The 27,800-nt window shown below is 45.4% G+C and overlaps 2 protein-coding genes across 2 annotated transcripts; both read right to left on the minus strand.

The window, feature by feature from the left end:
• Positions 1-776: 776 nt before the first annotated feature.
• Positions 777-1,495, minus strand: LOC118476647 (uncharacterized). The gene is made up of 2 exons (XM_035966186.1): positions 1,418-1,495; positions 777-1,338 (listed from the first exon to the last, which is right to left on the minus strand). Exons 1-2 carry the CDS (start codon positions 1,490-1,492, stop codon positions 937-939), a joined length of 477 nt encoding a protein of 158 aa, XP_035822079.1. The 5' UTR covers positions 1,493-1,495; the 3' UTR covers positions 777-936.
• A 4,596-nt stretch (positions 1,496-6,091) lies between these two features.
• LOC100281498 (uncharacterized) lies at positions 6,092-11,170 on the minus strand. The gene is made up of 7 exons (NM_001368020.1): positions 10,833-11,170; positions 10,497-10,657; positions 9,656-9,724; positions 9,430-9,543; positions 9,066-9,344; positions 8,407-8,727; positions 6,092-7,088 (listed from the first exon to the last, which is right to left on the minus strand). The coding sequence occupies exons 1-7, from the start codon at positions 10,894-10,896 to the stop codon at positions 6,741-6,743; spliced, it is 1,356 nt and encodes a 451-aa protein (NP_001354949.1). The 5' UTR covers positions 10,897-11,170; the 3' UTR covers positions 6,092-6,740.
• Positions 11,171-27,800: the final 16,630 nt, after the last annotated feature.

The raw sequence follows: 27,800 nt of genomic DNA on the forward strand, positions 1-27,800 counted from the left end.
AGGGAAGTAAGTGAGATAAATGATATTATAATTATGTTAGTACAATTTATTTATCCTGACTTTGCTAACTTAATTTTCTCATTATATTTGCAGAGATTGGAAGCGGCGTAAACTATTTGGCCGATGAGGCGCATGCGAGATATGTTCAGGATAAAATGGCAACGGTTGAGCTGATGGAGGAGGAGGACGACGACACATCTAGATTGAGTGAGCTTATCGCCCTCGCAGAGGCAGGATTACATGAAGAAGAGGAGGACGACATGTCAAGGTTGAGTGAGCTCATAGCACTAGCTGAGGCTGGATTACGTGCTCAAGAGGAAGAGGATGAGTTTATGTCACAGGCCGCCGCAGAGGTAGAGGCAGCTTATTACAAGAAGAAGTCTGATGAGGCTGAGGCTGAGGATGAGCTATTCTCCCAAGCTGCAGATGAAGCAGAAGCCAATTATTACAAAAGAACTGGTGACAAGTGTGATGCAGGACAATGCAGCAAGTGGAATGAGGTTGTTGTTGAGGATTGCGCGACGGATGACTCCGAAGATGAGTTACTCATAGATTGTGATTCAGACTGAAGAATTGTAGCCTATTATGTAGTATTTACGTATCAAAAATAATTTAGAACTCTAAAGATGCGTTACTTATTGCTTATTATGTTTTTTACAGTTCACAAAAAAAATTTGCAAGAGTTCCCCTTGTTTTATTAACAACCACAGTTCAAATAATCACATATTATAAGACATATAAGCATTTCAACATATAATACATCACAAAATAACATCGAATATAAAAACATCCACAGAACATAGTTCTTCATATAATGTCCACAAACAAAGTCCAAAATACAAGTTCCCCAACACATTGTCCAAAACACATAACATAGTTCATATTACAACGTCTCCAGCATAAGTCCAAATCACACAGTCCATATCACAAAAGTATTCATTTCCTCCTAGTCTTACCCTTGCCCTTGGCCCCAAGAGCGTCGGTGCCTGGAGTGTAAGGGTCTCGTGGACGCCTTCTACGTGGTGTCAGCTGTGATGGCTGAGTTGTAGGAGCATCCTGCAACTGAGACGGTCCAATCTCCACCTGACCTGCGGCGCCAGCGCCAGCGCCAGCGTCGTCGTCGTCGTCGTCGTCGTCGTCGTCGTCGTCCTGGGCCACGTTCTCAAACGTGTCCCGCGTCGATCGCGACGAGCTGAGTCCTGCTGTAGATGGTCCAACTGCACACATGGGAGGCAGAACGTCCTGCTGCATACGAGGCACAGGCAGCTGCACGTCAACGCCCGCTAGAGACCGGCATCCACACCGAGCCGCTGCTCGACGAAGACGACGTGATACCCTCTGTAATCGAAATGTTAGTTAAAGACATATGTTACACCATTACAAATAAACAAGTTTTCTGTTAGACATTGATACTCACTGATAGTAACGATAGCGTAGTAGTATCTGAAGTTCTCTGTGAGATACGCTCGAGTTCAACAACAGATACGAGCATAGAGTTTCCCTATCACAAGTTAAGACATTAGGATGCTCAAAACTAGACATAAAACATTGAATTGAAATCTCTAATTTTAGTAAAGAAATAGTTACCACTCTATCAAGGATTGGAGCAGCCTCAATTTGGGACCCGTGCCGAGCAGCTATGTCGAAAGCTGTGTCTTCGTCATCTGACGATTCTTGCTCGGCGTAGTCTGCTGCTGTCCACTGTCCCTTCAGCTTGCACCTAGTCACACCCGAATTCCAAATCAAATACCTCCGGAAGTTGTAGTTTGTGTGCGCCTGGTCATTCTCATAGTTCAGATCCCCCTGCTGGTCCCATTCATCAATGTAATCACGATGGTGCGTCTCGAAGTCCGTGACCTTCTTCTGTCTCTGTCTGTCGAACCTGCAAAAGTTAGAACCATATATTAGCGACTAACTGATATTTCAATTATTAGTTAGAATAACAAGTGCATGTAGTAACTCACTTATGAAGTTGTATTGAAGTCGAGAATGGCTCCACCGGAAACTCCTGGCGCAATCCGAACTGTCGAGCAACTCTGTGGGGCAAGTGGTACTCAACAGCATAAAAACAGATGAGGGGACACCTCATGAGGTAGAGGTTCTCGTCTATTGAGCACATGCTGCTCAACTGTATGCTGGCGAAATATGGATCAAGATACGGTTGCCAAGTCACCTGCAAAAGTTTTAGAAAGCCCATGTAAGCACGCTGGTGTCGTGTGATAAAAGTAGAAAGGACATGTAAAAAGAAAAAAGGAGACAACTGACCATCGAAGGAGTAAGTGCGTCGAGCTCGTTTGAGTACTCCACGTAAGCACGCTGGTGTCGTGCGAATGGCTCCTCGACCTGGTCCCAGCGGTAAGCAGCCGTGGGCTTAAGCCGATGTCCGGCTACCACGAACCACTCACGAGGAGGAAACTCTCTGGGTCGCCCGACTGGTATGTGTGCCCACATCCACAGCTGTAGTAGGTAGACACATCCACCTAAGCTGGCCGTCCTCGACGAACGACGACAAGCCTCGCAAAGTTGCCTGTACAGGAAGGCCAACACTGTTGAAGCCCAGCTGTAACCTCCGGTCGTATCCCAGTCAGTCAGGCAGGGCAGAAACATCCATGACGCGCTGTCGCCTGTTGCGTCTGGAAAAAGAACTGAACCAAAGAGATGGAGAATCCAAGCTCGACAATGGTATCCAACCGTCTGCTCATCTGCACCAGGTGGACACTGCCCAAAGCTCTGCCTAAGCCAGGTCAGTGGGACTCCGGTGTTGTGGCTACCTCGTAGCTCATCCGGAAGCAGTCTCCCAAGAAAGGCCTCCACCCTCTGCCTCCAACCGCCTGGTGATGCCTGACCGGTCACTGGACGACCCATAATGCTGAGACCAAGAATCTTCTGGCAATCTTCAAGCGTCACAGTCATCTCACCGCAGGGAAGGTGGAAAGTGTGAGTCTCTGGCCGCCACCTATTGGAAGACAAAAGAATACAAAAATCATTAGTATGCAAAGTAGATTTGATAATTGTAAATATTAAACAACTAGAGAAGTCTATACCTGTCGACCAGAGCCGTCAACGCCGCTAGGTTGAAAGTGGGCAGCCCACGGCGGACCTGGTACGATAAGACGTCCAAGCCAGCCCTCTGTAGGAGAGGAGTGTACCTCTCATCGTACCTCATCTCCTCCAGAAACCGGTCGTGGGTCCGGACCCGCAGAACGGGCAACACCTAGCAATCAAAAGATTTTTCATTAGTCAAATATAGGTCGCATATATTAATTCAAATATAGGTCGCAAATATAGCAAACAAAATATTACCTCTCCCTCTGCGGTGAGACGGCCCCTGTGGTGCTCGTCGTAGTGAGGGTCCAGCAAGTGGAACTGCGCCATCCTGCAAATTAAGATATCAACATATTAGAATATAAGTTGTGTACAAAGTGTAACAAAAACATCGACATAGTAGAATAAAATTTGTGTATAAAAAAATATATCACACCTGACTAAGTGTCCAGATGCATGTACGTGAGTTGTGGCCAAGTCTACCGCATTTTCCGCATTCATTCTGCTCTGGGTCCACGAGAAAGGGGGACGCTCGTCCTCTCCTACTGCGACCGGAAACAACAGTGTAACGACGCTGTGCATACGAATGTCTCACCTTGAACGGCCTCTTCCGGTTCACAGAATATTCCTGTAGCCATCGTCTCAGTGTAGGCAGATCCTTGAAAAGTAAGCCAACCTTAATCTCAATGCTGTCGGCGTTATCCGGAGCCTCTAGCAGTTCATCGTCACGTCCTTCAGCATACGCACGGGTGGAATGACTTAAACTGCTAAATTCATGTACTGCAGGGTCTCGCTCCGGACACAAACGTCTTATGAGTTCAATTTCTTGCTCGGTCATTTCTTGAACCGGACGGTCATCATCAGAATCTACGGCCCGTGCAGCCTCATATGGCTCCTCCTCATCCTCAATCTGAACATCAACACTATTGGATGCCCTGCATATGTTGTCCATATTATATGACACAGGCACATCAATCTGAACATCAGCATTATTGATATGTGGAGATCCTGCATCGGGTCGGAGCAAGAAAAACCACATTAAAAAGTCTAATCAAACGAAATAATGATGGATACGAACAATGTGTCGAAGACACTTACTAGGATGATCGTCAACTGGATCCTGGGTCAATGGGATCTCTTGGGGGGTACCACCGCATTAGAAGCCCCACAAACGCCGGGAATAGGACGAGAAATCCCATACTCGTGTGGACCCGATTGAGCATCGGGCACAACAACGACTTCTTCATGAAGCTCTACCAAAGGAGCTTCAATACGAGATGCATTTGGCATTTGTGGAGACAACCCGACTGGACCTCCGCAATGACTAACAGGTAACTTTTGAACAACCACATCCAAACATGGTGGAACCATCGTCTTCACAATTCTTAAATATATCACCCAATCATCTTCTGAGGTAATGGAGATCAACCGTCGGACAACTGTTCCATATGTAATATGGGACAACAAACCCTGAATTGATATTCTAGGGTCGTTTATGTCGCAACTAATCTCCTCACAAGCTCGAGCCAAAAGCTGGTCAAAAGTTGGTCTTTCAACGAACAACATGGTCACGATCTTCATACCATCAAAAGTAACACTCCCATAAGCATCTATCTCCACCCTTCCTCCATGGTATAGTGTTACTAGGCTGTCCATCTATTTCAAAAATGGATTACTAACTCAATAATGGCTACATACTTAAGCCTACTAACTTACTAAGTAATAAATATATATTAACTAATAACTATACAATAAATATTAAATAAACACATCAAACGAAATTACATAATCTATAAATAATGTACGAAAACTATGTATACCTGAGAACGCGTACGACTCCAGCTAACGGTGGAGAAGGTCAAGTCGGACGAACACCTACGTACAAAAAAACTTATTGTCAGTAAAAAATTTGGCAGCACCTCCCCTGTAAAGTGATGTTTATAGAACCTGCGAATAAACGACAACACGATGGTTGCCAACACAGAAAACATGTAATACCAATGCGCTAAACAAAATGGTAACTATATAATCACTAAGAATTTACTAAACACTAACAATATGCTAACAATTTACTAAACACGAACAAGAGCTAACAATTTACTAAACAATTTACAAGTAAATGGCTAGCTAGTATACTAAATACTAAACTAAATAAATACTAACTAAATGCTAAACACTAATGTAACCACTAACCCTAAACACTAAACCCTAAAATGCTAAAAGCTAAATAATAACTAACCACTAACGAACAACTAAACACTAAATAACTAGGTAATACCAACTAAATACAAAAATATTAAGTAATAATTATAAAAAATTATTACCTTGTGAGCTGGAAGGCCGGAGGGAGAGCGGCAGGCGGAGGAGAGCAGGCGGCGGCCGGAGTCGAGCGAGCTCGGCGGCGAGCTCGGCGGGAGAGGCGGGCGCCGGGCGAGCGGCGAGCTCGGCGGGCTGCGGGCGGGCGGCGCGCTCGCCGGGCGCGCTCGGCGGGCTGCGGGCGGGCGGCGAGCTCGGCGGCGGCGGGCTGGCGGCGAGCTCGGCGGCGGCGGCGGTATGAGCGACGGCGGGCGTAGGAAAATGAAGACGCGAGCGAAACAGAGAAGAAACGAAGAGGAAAGGCGTTTCGGTTAAGTTTCCTAGCTCGGCGCCAAGATCTGTGGCGCCGAGCTAGGTGTGCCACACGGGCTGCCACGTCACGAAGCTCGGCGCCATAGGCTGTGGCGCCGAGCTGTGTTAGCTCGGCGCCACGGCCTATGGCGCCGAGCTAAGGGTCCAAAACTGCATTTAAAAATTTTTTAGGTCTAAACGTAAATTTACTTCGGTTTAGGGGCTAAAATACAAAAAATTCGGCTAGGTTGGATGACCCATCCACCTGTCCGCATTGATCTCAAAGCAATCCACGTAGTAGCAAAGCAAAGATGTTGCTCCGAGGTAAAAAAAACAGGCAGGCAATAAATTCCACGGTTTACAAACAAGACGTTAAACCCAACCGATTCATATAAACAAGGAATCTGAAAGTTAGCAGAACTAAAACACCCGAAAATCAGGGGATGACCAGCGAATGGTTTCAGATGATTCAATCAAGGGTTCCAAAGCGTCTCGCTACAACATGCCGTGTTCCCAGTTCATATATATAGGTAGATATACATGTTGTGAAGTCATAGCTGCTGCTCATATTCATATATATGGCTATTCGTCACCTAGGTGATGATCACCCATCCTGAGATGGTTTAACAAAAAGCACGAATGGTTTAACAATTATTGAAGATTTGTTAAACCATTCCAGCGTGGATAATCATCACCTAGGGTGATCTGCCCTCTCTATATATATGATGGTGAGATAAACAAAAGGTTTTGAGCTACAGAACCCATCAGCTTTCAGATACGAATCCCTTGCATCGGTGCATCTTATACAGGATAATAACGTAGCTCTGGATCCTACTACAATCAGAATTTTCTCCTCTCATTTCCGAGATGGACAGAAAAATGGCAAGTGAATGAGCTTGCCAATTCCTATCTTTGCATTTATTGAGACTTTTCTATGTCAGCTGCAGCCTTTATTCACAATTGCTGGGAAGTCGAACTGGAGCAAAAAAGAATCGAGACCTCATTCCGCCAATGGTAGAAAAACCTGAGAAGATTGCCCAAGAACTATCTTCATGACAGAGAGGACTAATGCTCTCAACCGTGTCTCATTAGGACGCTTGCATGCCAGCAGCTGCAGAAGCCGGGGATCGGATAAGCGTGTGGGGAGCATAAACCTTTGATATAGACCCAACAGGACCATAAGTAGTTCCAGGCGATGGTGGTGGATTAGCAGAGGAATCCTTGACTTGAGTGTATTGTGGACGCAGATCAGAAGATGGCAGATATGAAGGCATAGGAGTAACAGGGAAACTCTGAGGATATGGAGCGATTGGCACATCAGTAAGTGAAGATGTTGAAATACTATAGTTTGGAGTACCCATCGGGTGATCAAACTTGCATGTCGGCCCAAACTTGCAATACCCATGGTGTGCATAGTAAGCACATGGCTGAGAACCCTGCACATCAAGAGAAGCTTCAGATGAAGATGTATTGAAAACTGAAAAGGCACAAACAAGAACTAAAAAAGTGCAAAAAGGAACTAAAAAAAGGGCAACAGAAGATGTCAATCTTAACCTTGTGTGTTAACATTAATGTTCACCAAAATGCTATTATAACAAAAAAAAAGTATGTCAGCAAAGACTGGTATGCTTCGTATCAGTTCCAGTGGAACATTAAAAACTGTCTGTGTCCAGATAAATTTGGAAAAAAAAAAGTTTGCCAAATGCAAGAAAACGAGGATGGGGGCATGCCTATATTCATAACTGTTGCAAGGCTCAACTTCACAAATAAAAGAAACTGAATCCAAGACAGATCCATGCCGCGACAAATGAAGATGGTCAGTGGTCAGATATTCAATAACTTTTCCCTCCCAACCTCTTTTGTGATTTCATAGCTGAAAAGAATCTTTTAACCAACTTCTATCACAAGGATGGTTGCCTCAGGCATATGGATAGAAAACTGTTTTATATCAACCAAAAGGCGTCGTAGACAAAATTTGCTAGGATATAGATTGTACAATTTGACACATGTTTCTTGCTCCAGTTAAATTCTACAGTTTGCCTTCCCCTACTTAGCTTTCCAACATCATGGTACAGAACTGGTGGATCTTTGAAATCTTTAATGTGCGAAGAAAAGGTAGCCATCAATTTTTAACTCGTTCAACAATAAAAATCTTCGATACCAAGTACAAGGTACCACTTTTTAAGCATAAAAGGATGTAGACTTCGAAATGAAAATACAGTTCAGACATAACCAAAATCTCAATCATAGCAAGTCTTGATTTATGGACTTGGAAATGAAACGGCCTAGTTGACTACTAGGGCCATGCTCCGAATGAACAATGAAGAAACTAATGGACAAACTTAGGTCCTAAAACTAAGGTGTTGAGTGGACAGCTGTTGAAGCTGCAGCAGTTCATATGTTCTGTCCAAAATTGATATATTTAAAATGCAGCTGGTTTCCGTCAGAATCTTACCTAAATGCCACAATCTAAAGTTTTATGACATGAATTCTGGGCATTCTAAACATTATAAAATATGAATGTGTTCGAGTGATCAGAAGGTCGCAATAATGGTGCAATAGGGCAAATAAAATGCATGTGGAATTGGCCAAAAAAAGATCACCTTGCGTGCAAATTAAATGTAAATAGTCAATTAGATTGTATCAGGCAATAAAATGCAAAGTGGTAATCAAAGGATGCAAACCAATATGCATTATATTTCATGTAGACAACATAGAAATTTCCTGAATGAAAACATGATGAGATCTACTCACAGGACGGAGGGGGAGACCCAGAGGGCTCAGTATGCAGTTAGACTTTGGTCCACTGAAGTATTGAGGATGATGATATTTGCAGGCTGCCCCATATTTACAGGTTCCAGTCTTCATGTAATGTTCACATTCAGGCTGCCCCGGTCGCTCTGGAAAGGCATATTCTTGTATGTTGCTGCTTGAAGTCCCAGATGAAGAATATAATTGCGCATAATGACTGCCATAAGTCATGGCAGAGGTAGGCCCCTGGTGCGACAAACCATAAGATGCCCCTACTGGAACAGCTTGCTGTCCTCCAGCTGGTGTAACTTGGTTCATAGGTGGCTGAGAACCATATAGAGTAAAAAAATCATTAGGTGATCAGCGGTCTCTTATAATCATGACTACAATTGCATTTTCAAGACATGAAGGAATTACTAGCATCCAATTATTTGCGGCCTTATAAAATCTCCATTTTAAGGCCATTGCTTCCGTTTTGTCGTGATTCGTGAACTTGTGATAGGCAAAAATGTTACATAAAGGACAGCATGAACTTATCTCTGGATTCTCATTATTTAGCTTAATATTAGACCAGCCAATTTGGAACAAAGATATCTTCCTAATTTATATAATGGAGTGCCTTATATAAAGTAATAAAGTACAAAATGATAATAGAAACATACAACATAAGGGTTCCATCCCTGCATTGGTATAACTGTATGTGGAAGCACCATTGGTGGATACGAGCCTGGTAAAAATGACCCTGGCACAACAGGAGGCCTCCCCATTTGCCAATTGGCAAGATGTGGATATGGATGCGAGGAGGAAATAGGTGGTGGTTGAACTGGTGGGTACATGCCAGGCGTCTCCGTAAGGAAACCAAGTTCTGGGTGATGGAATTTACATGTAGCTCCAAACTTGCAATGTCCAGTTTTCATGTAATAGGAACATTCCTTTTCACCCTGCATTAAACATGGAATTTTTCATAAAATAAACAAACAAGATCCTAGATTAAACAGAAACGTGGATTGCAATGAGAACACCCACCAGACGCAGGGGGAATCCACCGCTGTTCAATGTGACAGGTACAAAACCACCCTCCCTGGGATGATCAAACTTGCAATTGGAACCAAATTTACAGGTGCCATTCTTTGCATAGTACTGAAAATAACAAGAACATTCGTAACCAGAGTTTCCACCACATGACAACAAAATATAATACATTTGGACCTAAAATATCAATCAGAAATAGCTTTAGAATTGGTTTATTTACCTCACAGAGAGGCTGTCCAGGACGCTCTGGGTACTCCACTGTAACTGCGGTCTTTCCAACTCCATTAACCTGGAAAACACAGAAGACTTTTAACAGGTACATGCTTAAATCAAAAGGCATGCTAAAACATTTCTGGAATATCCTACAAGTCTGTACATTCGACTCCAATCACCCATTCATTCTGGTGTGACATATGAGGGTTCTAGCTCCTATCAGACTCCAATCTCCCACTCAATGTAGATATATGAAGAATAGCTATTATATACTCCTCCATTCCAAATTATAAGGCATTTTGGCTTGTTTTAGATACATTAGTTTTACTATGTATCTAGACATAGTGTATACTATGTGTATAGCGAAAGCTATGAATCTAAAAAAGCCAAAACGTCTTATAATTTGGAATAGAGGAACGGAGTACCAAAGATGCAAGACATCAGACAAGCACATGCACATAGACAATACAATCCTAATAGGAGTAGAACTGCAGACGCAGAGCAGCCTGCAATGCAAGCTAGTAAACGCCTAAACAGTATGGCAATATTCACTATCCAGGGCAAAGATAGCAAATCCAAATTCCCCCTCCTCAACCACAAGACACCAAAATTTCATAACTTCCACACTTCCATGACGTTATATAATCATCAACTCGCCGAAAACCGTCAACTTTAAGCAACAAACTTGCCACCCACCAACCAGCTGTAATCATCACGCAGCGCCCGTCATTGTCAGGATAGCAGAAGCGCTTAGCTCACCAGTAACCATCGAGCTGAGCACGAGACACAAAAACAGAGCAGAGCAGGGATAGGGGTGGGGGAGCGGCGTGGATTAGGCTGGTTCTCACCGGGGCCGGCCGATCGCGGGGGTGGTTGTAGCGGCAGCGCTCCCCGTAGCCGCAGGCGCCCGTGCGGAGGTAGTAGGCGCAGTCCGCCTCGCCCGGCCGCTCCGGAAGCTTCTCCTCCCCTGCTTCCCCGTCGTCGCCGAGCCCCAGCCTCCGCATCGAGTCTGCGAAAGCATCCACGTCAACAGCACGGTCAGCAGCACACGCCGGGTCCAAGCAGTCGCATCGGAGATCCAAAACCCTAGCGAGTGAGTGGGCAAAAGCAGAGCGGCGAAACCCCCACGGACGCAGCGGAGCCCCCAGTTACGTGGACGAGGTCGGACCGGGCGGCAAGCGTACCTTCCAGTCCGGTGCCGGTGCCGGCGTCGGCCCCGCCGCTCTTCGCCGCCGCGTACGGCTCCATCCGACGGCCCCCCGGAAGCTCCCGGAGAGCGGCGATCGGGCGCCTGCCTCGCCGACCGGGCTCGATCGAAGCTCAGGCGAGCGAGCGAGCACCGGAACCTCACGGAGCCAAAGGGAAGAAAAATTATTCCAGAATTTTTTTTCTGCGCTGCTGCTGTGCTCGCTTGCAGCTCCCTCGCGGTTGCTTCCTGGCGACTCCTCTTCTGCCTGCCTGCCTGCACTGGCGTCTCGCCCCCAGTACGCGGTCGCGTCGCGGTGGCCTTTTGCGAGGAGAGGGATGGGGACTGGGGATCGGGAGTAGCCAGTGGTGGTGGGGTGGGGTTTTCCGTTCGGCGCTGGAGCCCCGTGCCGCGGGAGACAGCGAGCGAAACGGGCGGACGCGTGGATTCGCTCGGGCAACCGCTACCGCAACCGCGCGGCGCTGCTGGAGCAACTCCAATAGTTATGTAAATTTTAGCTCTCTAAATCATAGATTTAAGAAGTTGCTAAATGGTTTTTGGAGTAAAAAAATGTGAGTTCTCCAATAGTTCTCTAAATATAGGTTGTAATTTTGTTTTGTATCTATCCACATAAAAAAATAAGTCGCAAAAACTATATAATGCAGTCAATATTTTTGTTTAGGGAGTTGTTAAATGGTTGCCAAATGTAGAGAGAAAATGAGGTTAGATGACAAGTTGTTAAATTTAGAAAGTTCATTTAGAGAACTGTTGGAGAATAGTTTTTATGTTAACTACCTAAATTATTGATTTAGGAAGTCTTTTAGGGTCTGTTTGGTTGGTTTCTCTCGCCAACCTGGCTGTGTGAGCCAGGATCACTGGAGCCTGGCTCTGGAGATGCGACCAATCTGCTCGTATCTGGTGAGCCTGGCCCAAGGTGCTTTAAGGATCGTGCGAGTCTGGATCCAAATCTACATGCAGGCAACCAAACACAGAGCTCGCACGCGCATAGCCAGGCTCATAGCAACCAAACAGCAGCTACCCGCATCCCACGATGCAAGCACGCGCAGATGCAGGCAACCAAACAGACCCTTAGAGAACTATTGGAGTTGCTCCTACCGGCACCGGGGCACGAGTACGGCGTGGCGTGGCGTGGCGTGGCGTCGCATAGGCCTGGTGTTTAGCTGTGGGCTGCCTGTAGGCTGTAGCAGAAGCGCGGCGCCAATGTGCATGCGAAACGGAAAAGGAAAGGGGCAGGCAGGCAGCCGCGTGTTGCAATAAATGCGCGGTCGCCGTGGTGGGCCCGCTTCGGGACGATGGTGGTTCGTTGCTTTCCTCTGAGGCCTGACCGTGGCCTGCTAGACCGCAAGGTCACGTGCCGCTGCCACAGTAGTAGACTGGGCGTGGGCGGGCTCCTCCCGTAGACCGTAGTCGCATCCTAGGATCCGGGCGACTCCTTATTTGGCCTACGGCACACTTCCTATTTTATCCCTATCATATTTCATATTTTAAACTTCACTCTATAACAGTATAATCTACAGTGAAAATAAACGTAATTAAGATAATTAGAGGAGATATATTTTCCTAGGCGCATTACAAGCACGAAGAGAGGGAAAGTGCCATGCTACAAAGTTTCCTGTGAGTTGTTAGCGGGTGACCCGAGTGGAGGCCTGAGCCCCCTTCGATAGAGGTCGAATAGCGGTCCGGAGACACGCCCCAATATACTTGCAGGTGATTCGCTAGTCCGGATCCATTCGATAGGATCCGAGGGCTTAGTGCCTCCTCTGGTGGGATACCATTACAAAGTGTTCATGTGGGTCTCGAATATGTCCTAGGGTACCTCGGGATTGTAGCCCGAACCTCGGCCATGTACGGACGTACCCATGGTTATCCCTGACTCTATGCTCTGTGCGGTTGTTGAACCCTGCCGAGGGGTCAGCCTTCGAACCCCTGATCAGTAAAGGGCTCAAGCATGTGTGCTCTAGGGTGGTTGTCGAACCCCGCCGAGGGGCCAACCTTCGAACCCCTAATCAGTAAGGGGCTCAGTGCACGTTTCCTTCACTACGAAGGAAATCCAAACAAATATTCATTTCCCATCACCTATGGAGAAGAAGAAAGGGAGAGAGAGAGACATCTTTTTAGGCGCCCACCTTGGGAGGCGGAATGGTGCCTGATGGTTGCGTCAGCGGGGTGAAACGTGTTGCCCCTATGCAGGATTTAATGTGATGGGATGTGAAGCCCATGGGCTATCCGTTCCGGCGCGCGAGATTCGAGAAACAAAATCTGTTTACAGATTTGATTTTTAAGTGCGGGGGGCTCGGCACTGACCTTAGCGGGTTCGCTATATATATGTGTGTGTGTATATATATATATATATATATATATATATGGGAGGGGCGCCCCTGGCTCAGGGGCGGACCCAGCCAAAAAACTAAGCTGGGGCATACTTCTAGCCACATATGAAATTTAGCTGAACATGTACATGAGTGAGGGCCTCTAATTTTTTTGAGATGGGGCACTAATGGTGAAAATTTGTCTACTAACTATATTTAACAAATTTTGAGCCGGGGCATGTGCCCTCGCTGAGACCAACATGGGTCCGCCCCTGCCTGGCTCTCACCCCGCATTCGTCTTCCTAGCCTCAGCCACTTTTGCTTTTTTGGCTGCGGCCAAAGATTGTGTTGGGACGAGAGGAGCATGAGATCCGGGTACCTTTCCGTTGTTGCCTTCTTGCCTCGCCATGGCCGAGAGATTGAACGTCCTTGCTCCCCGTGACTCGTGGCCCTACAACTCCGTGATCGAGGAAGATTTGCATAACCTCATCGATCGGGGTCTGCTCCGCCCCATCACCTTCGGAGCGCGCCCCGAATGGCTTGTGCCTGGGTGAAAGGGAAATAGGGTTTAACCTTTTCCTAAATGATTTTGGTGGTTGAAATGCCCAACACAAATAATTGGACTAACTAGTTTGTTCTAGATTATATATTCTACAGGTGCCAAAGGTTCAACACAAACCAATAAAAAGATCAAAGTTAGGGTTCAAAAGAATGGAGCAAAAGAAACCGAAGAGAACCCTGGTCTGGCGCACCGGACTGTCCGGTGCCCAGGGTCGTATGGCTTCAAACTTGCCACCTTCGGGTTTCTGGAGAGCCGCTCCGCTATAATTGAGAGCACCTAGAGGGGGTGAATAGGTGATCCTGTAAAAACTTAAACTTATAGCCACAAAACTTGGTTAAGTGTTAGCACAATGGAATTAAGTGGCTAAGGACCGAGCTCTTGTGAAACACAATGGTCACAAAGAAAACAAGCACAAGAGACACGATGATTTATCTCGTGGTTCGGCCAAGTATAACACTTGCCTACTCCACGTTGTGGCGTCCCAATGGACGAGGGTTGCACTCAACCCCTTTCAAGTGATCCTATGATCCACTTGAATACCACGGTTGTTTTCTTTCTTATACTCTTTCCCGTTTGCGAGGAATCTCCACAACTTGGAGTCTCTCGCCCTTACAACAAAGATCAAAGTGAAAGCACTAGAGTAAGGGAGGGAAGCAACACACACAAATCCGCAGCAATATGCACACACACAGCCAAGACTTAAGCTCGAATGAATCGCAACAAGTTCACCACTAGAACGGAGCTCAAAACACTAAGAATATCAATCAAGTGCGCGGAGACGGAGTGTGGAAGGTTTAGAATGCTCAAAGTATGCTTGGGTGTCTCCTCCATACGCCTAGGAGTCTCTTTTATAGCCCCAAGGTAGCTAGAAGCCGTTGGAGGCATTCTTGGAAGGCAATACTTGCCTTCTATCGGGTGGCGCACCGGACAGTCCGGTGCACCACCGGACATCCACTGTTCATTGTCCGATGCGGATCTCCTTCCATTCCTGGCGCAGCCGACCGTTGGATCTTCGAGCTGGTTGGCGCACCGGACACTGTCCGGTGCACACTGGACAGTCCGGTGCCCCCTGCCGACCGTTGGAGTGGGCCACGCGTCGCCCGCGGATTTGGCGGTCCACCGTTGCGCTGGTGGCCGTTGGCTCACCGGTTAGTCCGGTGCACCACCGGACAGTCCGGTGAATTATAGTCGTACGCCGCCACAGTTTCCCGAGAGTGGCCAGTTCGCCGGAGTCTAGCCTGGCGCACCGGACACTGTCCGGTGCACCACCGGACAGTCCGGTGTGCCAGACTGCGCTGAGTCTTGGCTGCTCCAGCCAAGTCTTTTCCTTTTTCTGTTTTCTCTGATTCTAGCACTTAGACAAATATATTAGTACACAAAAACCAATGTACTAAGTCTAGAATCATACCTTTTTGTTGATTTGCACTTCATTCATCATTTGGCACATAATTACTCACTCAATATGTGTTGAGCACTTAATCACCAAAATATACTAGAAATGGCCCAAGGGCACATTTCCCTTTCAATCTCCCCCTTTTTGGTGATTTATGCCAACACATCAAAAAGCAACAACTAGAAGTGCAACATTAATGCAAATGAGAACAAGAATTGTTTTTTATTCAAATTTGGCATATTTGGATCATTCTTTGCCACCACTTGGTTTGTTTTTGCAAATCAAATTCAATTTCCTATCTCTAAGTCAAACACACTTGTTTAGGCATAAAGAGAGGTATTCCAAGAGAAATTGATCAAAGATTCAAAAACTCCCCATTTTCCCATAATCAAACATTCTCCCCACAAGAGACCAACTTTTGACAACACGAGACAATAAGAGTATTTTGACAAATCAAAAGTTCGAACTCTACTATTTTCAAAATTCTCAAGTGGTAGCTGATCCATTTGCTTGCTTTGGCCTTCATTTCTCCCCCTTTGGCATCAAGCACCAAAACGGGATCATTTTTGGCCCTTTAACCCCATTGCCTCACCAAAATTGTCAACTAAGAGCAAAAGGCAATATGAGTATGGAGATGAACTTGGAGTAAATTACCCTCTTATCGGAGTGCAGTGGAAGTCTTGCATGGTCCAAGTTCACTTTTCCCTTTCAATCCACCTTTGAGACTAAATTAAGTAAACTCAAGCATACGGTTAGTCTCAAAGGATCAAGTTGTAACACATCTCCCCCTAAATATGTGCATCACTCACACATGGACTTTTGAGGTCCGGGGATTGCTTGCACAACTTGAGCACCATAAATAAACAACAAAATGCATAAAGGAACCTGATCAAGGACATAACACACATGTATGCTATAGATCAATCCAAGTTATGCGAATCTAAGACATTTAGCTCACTACGCAGTCTGCAAAAGGTCTTCTCATCTAAAGGCTTGGTAAAGATATCGGCTAGCTGGTTCTCAGTGCTAACATAAAACACTTCGATATCTCCCTTTTGCTGGTGGTCTCTCGAAAAGTGATGTCGGATGTCTATGTGCTTAGTGCAGCTGTGTTCAACAGGATTATCCGCCATGCGGATTGCACTCTCATTGTCACATAGGAGTGGGACTTTGCTCAGATTGTAGCCAAAGTCCTGGAGGGTTTGCCTTATCCAAAGTAGTTGCGAGCAGCACTGTCCTGCGGCAACGTACTCGGCCTCAGCGGTGGATAGGGCAACAGAGGTTTGTTTCTTAGAACTCCAAGACACCAGGGACCTTCCTAGGAATTGGCACATCCCTGATGAACTCTTCCTATCAACCTTGCATCCAGCATAATCGGAGTCTGAGTATCCAATCAAGTCAAAGGTTGACCCCTTTGGATACCAGATCCCGAAGCAAGGTGTAGCAACTAAATATCTAAGAATTCGCTTAACGACCACTAGGTGGCACTCTCTTAGATCGGATTGAAATCTAGCACACATGCATACGCTAAGCATGATATCCGCTACTAGCACATAAGTAAAGCAAGAAACCTATCATAGACAGATATGCCTTTTGATCAACGGACTTACCTCCTTTGTTGAGGTCGACGTGTCCGTCAGTTCCCATTGGTGTCTTTGCGGGCTTGGCGTCCTTCATCCCAAACCGCTTGATCAAGTCTTGCGTGTACTTCATTTGGGAGATGAAGGTGTCGTCCTTGAGTTGCTTCACTTGGAACCCAAGGAAGTAGTTTAACTCGCCCATCATTAACATCTCGAATTTCTGTGTCATCACCCTGCTAAATTCTTCACAAGACTTTTGGTTAGTAGAACCAAATATTATGTCACCGACATAAATTTGGCATACAAATAGATCACCATCACAAGTCTTAGTGAAAAGAGTTGGATCGGCTTTCCCAACCTTAAAAGCATTAGCAATTAGAAAACCTCTAAGGCATTTATACCATGCTCTTGGGGGCTTGCTTAAGTCCATAGAGCGCCTTAGAGAGCTTACACACGTGGTCGGGGTACCGTTCATCCTCAAAGCCAGGGGGTTGCTCCACGTACACCTTGTAGGAAACGGGTGACGCCTAAGAGGGGGGGGTGAATTAGGACTTCTAAAACTTTTACTAAACTAGGCCACAATTAAATCCCTAGAGCAAAACCTATGCAAATAATCAAAACTAGAATGTGCAAACTAGGTTTTGTCTAAGTGTTGCTATCTCTACCGCAAAGGCTAAGTTTCAATCTACACTAAATAAGTATGACTACAAGATTGAAACTTAAATGCTTAATATAAATGCGGAATGTAAAGAGCTAAGTAGAGAAGCAAACTCTCGTGGATGACGCCGGTATTTTTACCGAGGTATCCGGAACCACGCAAGGTTCCGACTAATCCTCGTTGGTGCCCCTACGCAAAGGGGAAGCCCACGCGAGGGCCAAGCACCTCGGTCGAGTAACTCCGTAGAGAGCCGCGGGCCTTCTCCACGCGCAAGTGGTGCTCCGCTTCCGGCTCCTCTCGGACGCTTCCCGCCGTCTCCACTATCGAGCTTCCGGCCGAAACGCCGCGGGCCTCGTTCCCTCCGGTACACGGTGGCGGCCGTGACACAAACACGGTTGTCACGGTCTCGCAAGACTCTCGCCCCACTCGGTACAATTACAACGGCCCGCGCAAGAGCCGAGGGGTTGTATGGTTTGTCTAAACTCACTCAACTAACTAGGATTCACCTAGAGCAAGCGCTAATGCGGTCTAACTAACCTAAGCACTTCGCAAAGCACCTACGCTAATCACCGAGTGATTCTATTAAGCACTTGGGTGTTTGAGCTCTTGGAAATGTGCACTATATGCCTTGGTATGTTGCTTGGGCTCCCACACCTGAGAATGGCCGGTTGGGGTGGTATTTATAGCCTCCACACCCAAAACTAGCCGTTGGACAGAAAGCAGCAGCTTTCTGTCGTCGGGTGCACCGGACAGTCCGGTGCACCACCGGACACTGAACAGTAGATGTCCGGTGCACGCCACGTCAGCCGACCGTTGGCGCCTGTAGCAGTCGACCGTTGGATCCGACCGTTGCCGTCTGCCCGTTGGCACACCGGACAGTCCGGTGCACACCGGACAGTCCGGTGCTACAGCCAGAGAGCGCCTATCTGCGGCTTCTCTGCTCAGACTGTCCGGTGCCTCACCGGACAGTCCGGTGCACACCGGACACCAATGTCCGGTGCGCCACCAGGCGCTGGCTGACAGCCCTTATCTTGGATTTCTTCGCTGATTTCTTCGGGCTTCTTTGTTCTTGAGTATTGGACTTCTATGCATCTTTTTATGTCTTCTTTTGAGGTGTTGCATCCTCATTGCCTTGGTCCAATTCTCTTCGCATCCTGTGAACTACAAACACAAACACTAGAAAACTTATTAGTTCACAGATTGTGTTGTTCATCAAACACCAAAACTCAATTAGCCAAATGGCCCGGGGTCCATTTTCCTTACAATCTCCCCCTTTTTGGTGATTGATGACAACACAACCAAAGCAAGCAAATAATACACATATTTGAATGAAAATATGCATTTTACTTGCTAAGATGCATGATTGTCCCCACAATGTGATATTATGGACTTAAGCCTCACCCTAACTCCATAATTCACTTACTTCCTATTTTTGGACCAAATAACCAAAACCACTTGAAAAAGTCATTTGGAGATATAAAATTTTAAATTAGTGGTGTTTGGTGTTTGATATGTTTTCATTGCTTTGGACCCTAAACTTCTCCCCCTTTGGCATCAACCACCGAAAAGGAAGACATTAAAAGCATGTAGGAAGTAAATAAAAGCTTGCCCTCATCAAGAATTGTATCAAATGATATCACCAGAAGGATATTAAATTAAACTGTGTGAGTGATACCACTTGAAGGAGTCCTCAAAAGATTACTCCCCCTAAATGAGTTGTCTCCTTTAGAAAGAGTTTTTCTCCCCCTTTAGAGATGAAGAAATACTCCCCTTGACAGAGATCCTCTACTTAGGAAAAAGCATGTGAAAAATTAGAGGTGCAAGACATGGTTTGAAAAGACTAACTTCCCTTATGCATAGGTAACAGAATATGAGTTAACTACTTATGCATTTATAGCAACATGAAAGCATATGATATGAAATATAGTCTAGTCAAATATTGGAGAAGACATGTAAATGATACTAAATGTAGTCTCAAAAGATACCAATTGAAAGTCAATGGTGAGCTTGAGAGACATGAGAGTTCTTGGAGATTTTGCAGTGGAAGATTGTTGTCTTTCTCCGGGGACTTCATTTTCCTTACAATGAGACTATCACATGAAATAGACTTGAAAAGGTGTTAGTCTCAAAGTGTTAGATTATAGAGTAACCTCCCCCTAAAGGTGTGCATACAAGTTTTGAATACTTGTAGGAGACATGCACTTTGATTTGATATCAAGAGGGGCAAATTATCCATAATCCAAACTTTGGCACATATAAGTTAAATGATACACTTGTGGAAATCAAAAATTTTCAATTGATGCATCATTTACTATGGAGTGATATAAAAGCTATGTGCCGTGCTTAAATAAACATTTTAAACCATGTAGGTTTGCTTAAGTATATGAATTAAAAACAAGCAATCCTACCATATGATTTACCTAGTATGCATGATTTTGAACAAAAGTACATAACAAATTTAATACTAGGCAAGAAAGGTAAACTAGATCAAAGATAAATAGATACGCATATCTAAAAACGAGAAATACAATAAAACTAGTTACCTTAGTCATGGGTGGGAAATTTGGGTCCAAAATTTTCACTAACCCGCTTGGCAATAAACTTGATCCAATATGAGGTATCCCATGATATACATCCCAATTTTGCCAAGTCTCCAAATTTCCCGAAGACCTTTGGTCCACTCACTTCCCTTTCGGGATCCAAACCTTCTTGGTGCTTTTCATGGTTGAAATTATCTCCTTTGGCACCCAGATGCGTTTGGCCCCCTTTCCTTTGTTGGCTTGCTTGTTGGCCTTGATTGCTATCACCTTTCCGTTCTTTTTCTTCTTGATCAAATATGGTGTAGCATCCTTTTTGTTCACCTTTTTGATGTAGGAGTTTGAGATTTTGCTCGATGGCTTTTGCTTGAGCTTTTGTCTTTGTTTATCCCCGGTCATCGCCTTGCATTTGAAAGACTTGTGGCCTTCCTTGTGGCATAGCCTACAAATCACAGTTTCTCCCTTCATAGGCTTGTTCACTCCCGCAGTGGTGTTATCCTGTGGAGGTTGGATTTGTTTGGCTTTGCCTTTCTTGTCATACAAAGCCTTGCCAAGGCGAGCCACTTCTTGCTTTAATTGTTCATTTTCCTTTGCAACCTCATCCGAACATGTCTCTACAACAATATTCTCAACAACGACTTGGTTGCAGGGGTTAGAATCATCAATTAAATCAAAGCAGGAAGTAGAAGCATCTTTCTTAATTATTTCAGGTATTTCAACTAAAGATGCTGCTGGGGTGCTACCAATGTTTTCTAGCTTAGTAGTTAGCTCATTGTTGTGTATGCTAAGAATTTCCATTCTCTCTAGCAAATTTTCAATAGCTTCTTGGGAGCTAGCTAACTTAGCCTTAAGTTTTTCATTCTTTTTAATAAGGCTATCATCGGTAGCAGTGGATAGAGCACTAGATTCTAATAGCTCAATTTTAGTTGATAGCTCACTATTTAAGTTTGCAAAAGTTTCAAATTTTTCTAGCAGACCTTTGTAATCATTTTGAGAGCTAACCAACTTATTTTTCAAAGTTTTAAGTTGAGCTTTTTGCTTAGTGCAAACATCCTGGAAAAATTCTACGGCTTCCGCAAGCTCATCTAGAGAGGGCTTTCCCTCACCTTCATCATCACTACTACTTTCATCACTAGAGGATGGAATGCTTTTGTTACCTCTTGCCATAAGGCATTTGTGTGATGACCGTGATGATCGTGACGAGGACCGGTGACTGCGCGTCCTTGGAGGTTCATCTTCACTTGAAGAATCATCCCAAGTTCTAACACTTGTTAGCGCCTTGCCTTTGCTCCTCTCCTTTTTGGGTTTGGCCATGTTTGGACAGTTGTCCCTGAAGTGACCCTTCTCCCCACATGCGAAGCATCCTCTCTTCCTTTGCTTTTTCCTGTCAATGTTAAAGAGAAGATCCTCGACCTGCAGGGGCACACCCATTAGATTAATCTTGCGGATCATCCCCATTACCTTTCCGACTCGTCGGATTGTTTCTTCGTCCTCGGAGGATGATGTGCATGGTTGATTATCTTCATCATCATCACTTTCTTCTTCTTCCTCTTCTTCACTTGAGGAACTTGGAGTGGGAGCCTTCTTTTTGCCCTTCCTTTCATCACATGCAAAAGCATATGGCCTTGAGGAAGTTGGCTCCTCTCCCCGACTCATTTTTCGCGACATCTCAAAGGCCGCGATTTTCCCAATCACAATGGTCGGGGTCATGTTGCTCAAATCCTCCATGTTGTGAAGGATGGTGATGATGCTCCCATATCTTTGTTGTGGTAGCAGGGAGATAATCTTCCTCACAATGTCCGCATCACCTAGCTTATTAATGCCAATGGAATTGAGCTCATTGATAATTAGATTCAAGCGAGAATACATGTCTCTAACAAGCTCATCATCTTTCATAGCAAAAGAATTATACTCATTTAAGACTAGGCAATGTTTTTGCTCACGGACATTGGATGTGCCGTCATGGAGCTCATGCAATTTTAGCCAAATCTCATTAGCAGTTCTCAAGGTAAATACTTGATTAAAAATATCCATGCTAAGAGATTCATACAAGCAATTTTTGGCTCTAGCATTTAAATGAATTTCTTTTTCCTCACTCGTGGTGGGTTTCTCGGGATTCTTGAGAGGTTTCATCCCGTCACGAGTGACTCTCCAAACACCTAGATCAACGGCTTCTAGGTAACAAGCCATTCTAGCACTATAATATGGGAAGTTAGTGCCGTCGAAGTGTGGTGGCCTATGGGTATCCATCCCTTCCTCTAAAAAGCGTCGGCTCTTTTTAGCGGTGAAGCTAAAGCGTTTCAAATGAGCCAAACCGGCCTCTGATACCACTTGTAGGAAACGGGTGACGCCTAAGAGGGGGGGGTGAATTAGGACTTCTAAAACTTTTACTAAACTAGGCCACAATTAAATCCCTAGAGCAAAACCTATGCAAATAATCAAAACTAGAATGTGCAAACTAGGTTTTGTCTAAGTGTTGCTATCTCTACCGCAAAGGCTAAGTTTCAATCTACACTAAATAAGTATGACTACAAGATTGAAACTTAAATGCTTAATATAAATGCGGAATGTAAAGAGCTAAGTAGAGAAGCAAACTCTCGTGGATGACGCCGGTATTTTTACCGAGGTATCCGGAACCACGCAAGGTTCCGACTAATCCTCGTTGGTGCCCCTACGCAAAGGGGAAGCCCACGCGAGGGCCAAGCACCTCGGTCGAGTAACTCCGTAGAGAGCCGCGGGCCTTCTCCACGCGCAAGTGGTGCTCCGCTTCCGGCTCCTCTCGGACGCTTCCCGCCGTCTCCACTATCGAGCTTCCGGCCGAAACGCCGCGGGCCTCGTTCCCTCCGGTACACGGTGGCGGCCGTGACACAAACACGGTTGTCACGGTCTCGCAAGACTCTCGCCCCACTCGGTACAATTACAACGGCCCGCGCAAGAGCCGAGGGGTTGTATGGTTTGTCTAAACTCACTCAACTAACTAGGATTCACCTAGAGCAAGCGCTAATGCGGTCTAACTAACCTAAGCACTTCGCAAAGCACCTACGCTAATCACCGAGTGATTCTATTAAGCACTTGGGTGTTTGAGCTCTTGGAAATGTGCACTATATGCCTTGGTATGTTGCTTGGGCTCCCACACCTGAGAATGGCCGGTTGGGGTGGTATTTATAGCCTCCACACCCAAAACTAGCCGTTGGACAGAAAGCAGCAGCTTTCTGTCGTCGGGTGCACCGGACAGTCCGGTGCACCACCGGACACTGAACAGTAGATGTCCGGTGCACGCCACGTCAGCCGACCGTTGGCGCCTGTAGCAGTCGACCGTTGGATCCGACCGTTGCCGTCTGCCCGTTGGCACACCGGACAGTCCGGTGCACACCGGACAGTCCGGTGCTACAGCCAGAGAGCGCCTATCTGCGGCTTCTCTGCTCAGACTGTCCGGTGCCTCACCGGACAGTCCGGTGCACACCGGACACCAATGTCCGGTGCGCCACCAGGCGCTGGCTGACAGCCCTTATCTTGGATTTCTTCGCTGATTTCTTCGGGCTTCTTTGTTCTTGAGTATTGGACTTCTATGCATCTTTTTATGTCTTCTTTTGAGGTGTTGCATCCTCATTGCCTTGGTCCAATTCTCTTCGCATCCTGTGAACTACAAACACAAACACTAGAAAACTTATTAGTTCACAGATTGTGTTGTTCATCAAACACCAAAACTCAATTAGCCAAATGGCCCGGGGTCCATTTTCCTTACACACCTCCTCCTTGATTGGCCCGTTGATGAAAGCGCTCTTCACATCCATTTGGAACAACCTGAAGGAATGGTGAGTGGCATAGGCTAACAAAATGCGAATAGACTCTAGCCTAGCCACAGGAGCAAAAGTCTCCTCAAAGTCCAAACCTGTGACTTGGGCATAACCTTTTGCCACAAGTCGAGCCTTGTTCCTTGTCACCACTCCGTGCTCGTCCTGTTTGTTGCGGAACACCCACTTGGTTCCCACAACGTTTTGCTTTGGACGTGGCACCAGGGTCCAAACTTCATTTCTCTTGAAGTTATTGAGCTCTTCTTGCATGGCCAACACCCAGTCCGGATCTAGCAAGGCCTCTTCTACCCTGAAAGGCTCAATAGAAGAGACAAACGGGTAATGCTCACAAAAATTAGCTAATCTAGAGCGAGTAGTTACTCCCTTGCTTATATCACCCAAAATCTGGTCGACGGGATGATTCCTTTGAATCGTCGCTCGGACTTGAGTTGGAGGGGCCTGTGATGCTTCTTCCTTCATAACTTGATCATCTTGTGCTCCCCCTTGATCACACGCCTCTTCTTGATGAACCTGTTCATCATCTTGAGTTGGGGGATGCACCATTGTTGAGGAAGAAGGTTGATCTTGCTCTTTTTGTTCCTGTGGTCGCACATCTCCAATCGCCATGGTGCGTATTGCGGCTGTTGGAATATCATCTTCATCTACATCATCAAGATCAACTTGCTCTCTTGGAGAGCCATTAGTCTCATCAAATACAACGTCGCTAGAGACTTCAACCAAACCCGATGATTTGTTGAAGACCTTATACGCCTTTGTATTTGAGTCATAACCTAACAAAAACCCTTCTACAGCTTTGGGAGCAAATTTGGAATTCCTACCTTTCTTCACTAGAATATAACATTTACTCCCAAATACACGAAAATATGAAATGTTGGGTTTGTTACCAGTTAGAAGTTCGTACGACGTCTTCTTGAGGAGGCGATGGAGGTAGACCCTGTTTATGGCGTGGCAAGCCGTGTTCACGGCTTCCGACCAAAATCGTTCGGGCGTCTTGAATTCACCAAGCATCGTCCTCGCCATGTATATAAGCGTCCTGTTCTTTCTCTCTACCACACCGTTTTGCTGTGGTGTGTAGGGAGTGGAGAACTCATGCTTGATTCCTTCCTCAAGGTATTCCTCCACTTGAAGATTCTTGAACTCGGACCTATTGTCGCTCCTTATCTTTTTCACCTTGAGCACAAATTCATTTTGAGCTCTCCTTAGGAAGCGCTTAAGGGTCCCTTGGGTTTCTGTTTTATCCTGCAAAAAGAATACCCAAGTGAAGCGGGGAAAATCATCAACAATAACAAGACCATACTTACTTCCCCCGATGCTGAGGTAGGCGAAGGTCCGAAGAGGTCCATGTGAAGTAGTTCCAAAGGTCTTGATGTGGTCATCATATTCTTGCTATGATGAGAACTTCCCACCTGTTTACCTGCTTGACAGGCTGCACAAGGTCTATCTTTTTCGAAAGTTAAATTGGTTAGACCTAACACATGTTCTCCCTTTAGAAGTTTATGAAGGTTCTTCATCCCAACATGTGCTAGACGGCGATGCCACAGCCAGCCCATGCTAGTCTTAGCGATTAAGCATGCATCTAGAACAGCCTCCTCCTTCGAAAAATCAACTAAATAGAGTTTGTCGTCTAGTACACCCTTAAAAGCTAATGAACCATCACTCCTTCTAAAGACAGACACATCTACATTGGTAAATAAGCAATTGTAACCCATATTACATAGTTGACTAACGGACAACAAGTTATACCCAAGCGATTCAACTAGGAACACATTAGATATGGAATGCTCGGATGAAATAGCTATTTTCCTAGTCCTTTAACCTTGCCTTGATTCCCGTCTCCAAAGATGATCGAATCTTGGGAATCTTTGTTCTTGACGTAGGAGGTGAACATCTTCTTCTCCCCCGTCATGTGGTTTGTGCATCCGCTGTCGATAATCCAGCTTGAGCCCCCGGATGCATAAACCTGCAAGGCAAATTAGGCTTGGGTTTTAGGTACCCAACTCTTGTTGGGTCCTACAAGGTTAGTAACAATAGCCTTAGGGACCCAAATGCAAGTTTTGTCTCCTTTGCATTTGGCCCCCAATTTCCTAGCAACCACTTTCTTATTTTTACATGAGAGTACAAAATTAGTGTTGCAGGCATGAAAAACAGTAGCAGATTCATTTTGCATTTTCCTAGGCATACGATGAACAACATTTTTCCTAGTCATATTTCTACCATGCACAAAGGAAGAACTTGAAGAAATCATGGCATGTGAATCATAAGAATTATAACTCCTATTATAATGAACATTCCTAGAAAATTTTCTATCATAAATAAATACATGATTCTTTTGACTACTACTAGCCATAGGAACCTTCCCTTTCTCCTTGTTGAGAATGGGAGCCCTTTGGCTTGTTAAGTTCTTGGCTTCCCTTCGAAAGCCAAGCCCATCCTTAATTGAGGGATGTCTACCAATGGTGTAGGCATCCCTAGCAAATTTTAATTTATCAAAGTCATCTTTGCAAGTCTTAAGTTGGGCATCAAGACTTGCCACTTCATCATTTAATTTTGCAATTGAAGTAAGGTGCTCAACACATGCATCAATATTGAAATCCTTACACCTATTACAAATCACAACGTGCTCTACACAAGGACTAGATTTATTAACTACTTCTAGCTTAGCATTTAAATCACCATTCAAAATCTTCAAGCTAGAAATAGATTCATTGCAAATAGATAACTCAGAAGATAGTAATTCATTCCTTTTCATCTCTAAGGCAAGAGACTTTTGAACACTAACAAATTTTTCATGTTCCTCATACAAAATGTCCTCTTGCCTTTCTAGTAGTCTATCTTTTTCATTCAAGGCATCAATCAACTCATTAATCTTTTCTACTTTAGCTCTATCTAATTCTTTGAATAAGCTAGTGTAATCTACTTCATCATCACTAGAGTCCTCATCACTAGAAGTCGAGTACTTAGGAGTTTCTCGAGCGTTTACCTTCTTCTCCTTTGCCATTAGGCAAGTATGGAGCTCATTGGGGAAGAGCGACGATTTGTTGAAGGCTGAGGCAGCGAGTCCTTCGTTGTCGAAGTCGGACGAAGAACAATCCGAGTCCCACTCTTTGCCAAGGTGTGCCTCGCCCTTCGCCTTCTTGTAGGCCTTCTTTTTCTCCCTCTTCCCATGTCTTTCGTCTCCCTGGTTATTTTCATTATCGGGACATTGAGCAATAAAATGACCTGTCTTACCGCACTTGAAGCAGGAACACTTTCCCTTTGCCTTGTTCTTGTTTGAGTACTCCTTGCGTCCTTTTAATGCGGTCTTGAAGCGCTTGATAATGAGGGCCATTTCATCCTCGTTTAGCCCGGCCGCCTCAACTTGTGCCACCTTGCTAGGTAGCGCCTCCCTGCTACTTGTTGCTTTGAGAGCAACGGTTTGAGGCTCGTAGATGGGCATTGGACCATTCAATGCCTCATCAACGTATCTTGCTTCCTTGATCATTATACGCCCGCTTACAAACTTTCCGAGTATTTCCTCGAGCGTCATCTTGGTGTACCTAGGATTCTCATGGATTGAGTTCACAAGATGAGGATCAAGTACAGTGAAGGACCTGAGCATAAGTCGGACGACGTCGTGGTCCGTCCATCTCGTGCTTCCATAGCTCCTGATTTTGTTGACCAGGGTCTTGAGCCTGTTGTACGTTTGGGTTGGCTCCTCCCCCTTGATCATTGCGAACCTTCCCAGTTCGCCTTCCACCAACTACATTTTGGTGATCATGGTGGCGTCATTCCCCTCATGAGAAATCTTGAGGGTGTCCCAAATTTGCTTGGCATTATCCAAGCCGCTCACCTTGTGGTACTCGTCCCTGCATAAGGATGCTAGCAAAACAGTGGTAGCTTGTGCATTTTTATGGATTTGCTCATTAACGAAAACGGGGTTGTCAATACTATCAAAAAGCATTCCGTTTTCAATGATCTCCCAATTACTTGGATGGAGAGAGAATAGGTGACTATGCATTTTGTGACTCCAAAATGAGTAGTCTTCTCCATCAAAGTGCGGAGGTTTCCCAAGTGGAATTGAAAGTAAATGAGCATTGGAGTTAAACGGAATA

The sequence above is a fragment of the Zea mays genome, chromosome 3, assembly GCF_902167145.1.
Source record: "Zea mays cultivar B73 chromosome 3, Zm-B73-REFERENCE-NAM-5.0, whole genome shotgun sequence".
In the NCBI taxonomy this organism is placed as follows: Eukaryota; Viridiplantae; Streptophyta; class Magnoliopsida; order Poales; family Poaceae; genus Zea; species Zea mays.

Coding starts and splice junctions, on each gene's coding strand:
- LOC100281498 (NM_001368020.1), bottom strand. CDS start 10,896: ATGGAGCCGTACGCGGCGGCGAAGAGCGGCGGGGCCGACGCCGGCACC. Junction 9,725..10,496: donor CCCGCGATCGGCCGGCCCCG/GTGAGAACCAGC, acceptor TGTGTTTTCCAG/GTTAATGGAGTTGGAAAGAC. Junction 9,345..9,429: donor GTGGATTCCCCCTGCGTCTG/GTGGGTGTTCTC, acceptor TGTTTAATGCAG/GGTGAAAAGGAATGTTCCTA.
- LOC118476647 (XM_035966186.1), bottom strand. CDS start 1,492: ATGCTCGTATCTGTTGTTGAACTCGAGCGTATCTCACAGAGAACTTCA. Junction 1,339..1,417: donor CTACGCTATCGTTACTATCA/GTGAGTATCAAT, acceptor TTTCGATTACAG/AGGGTATCACGTCGTCTTCG.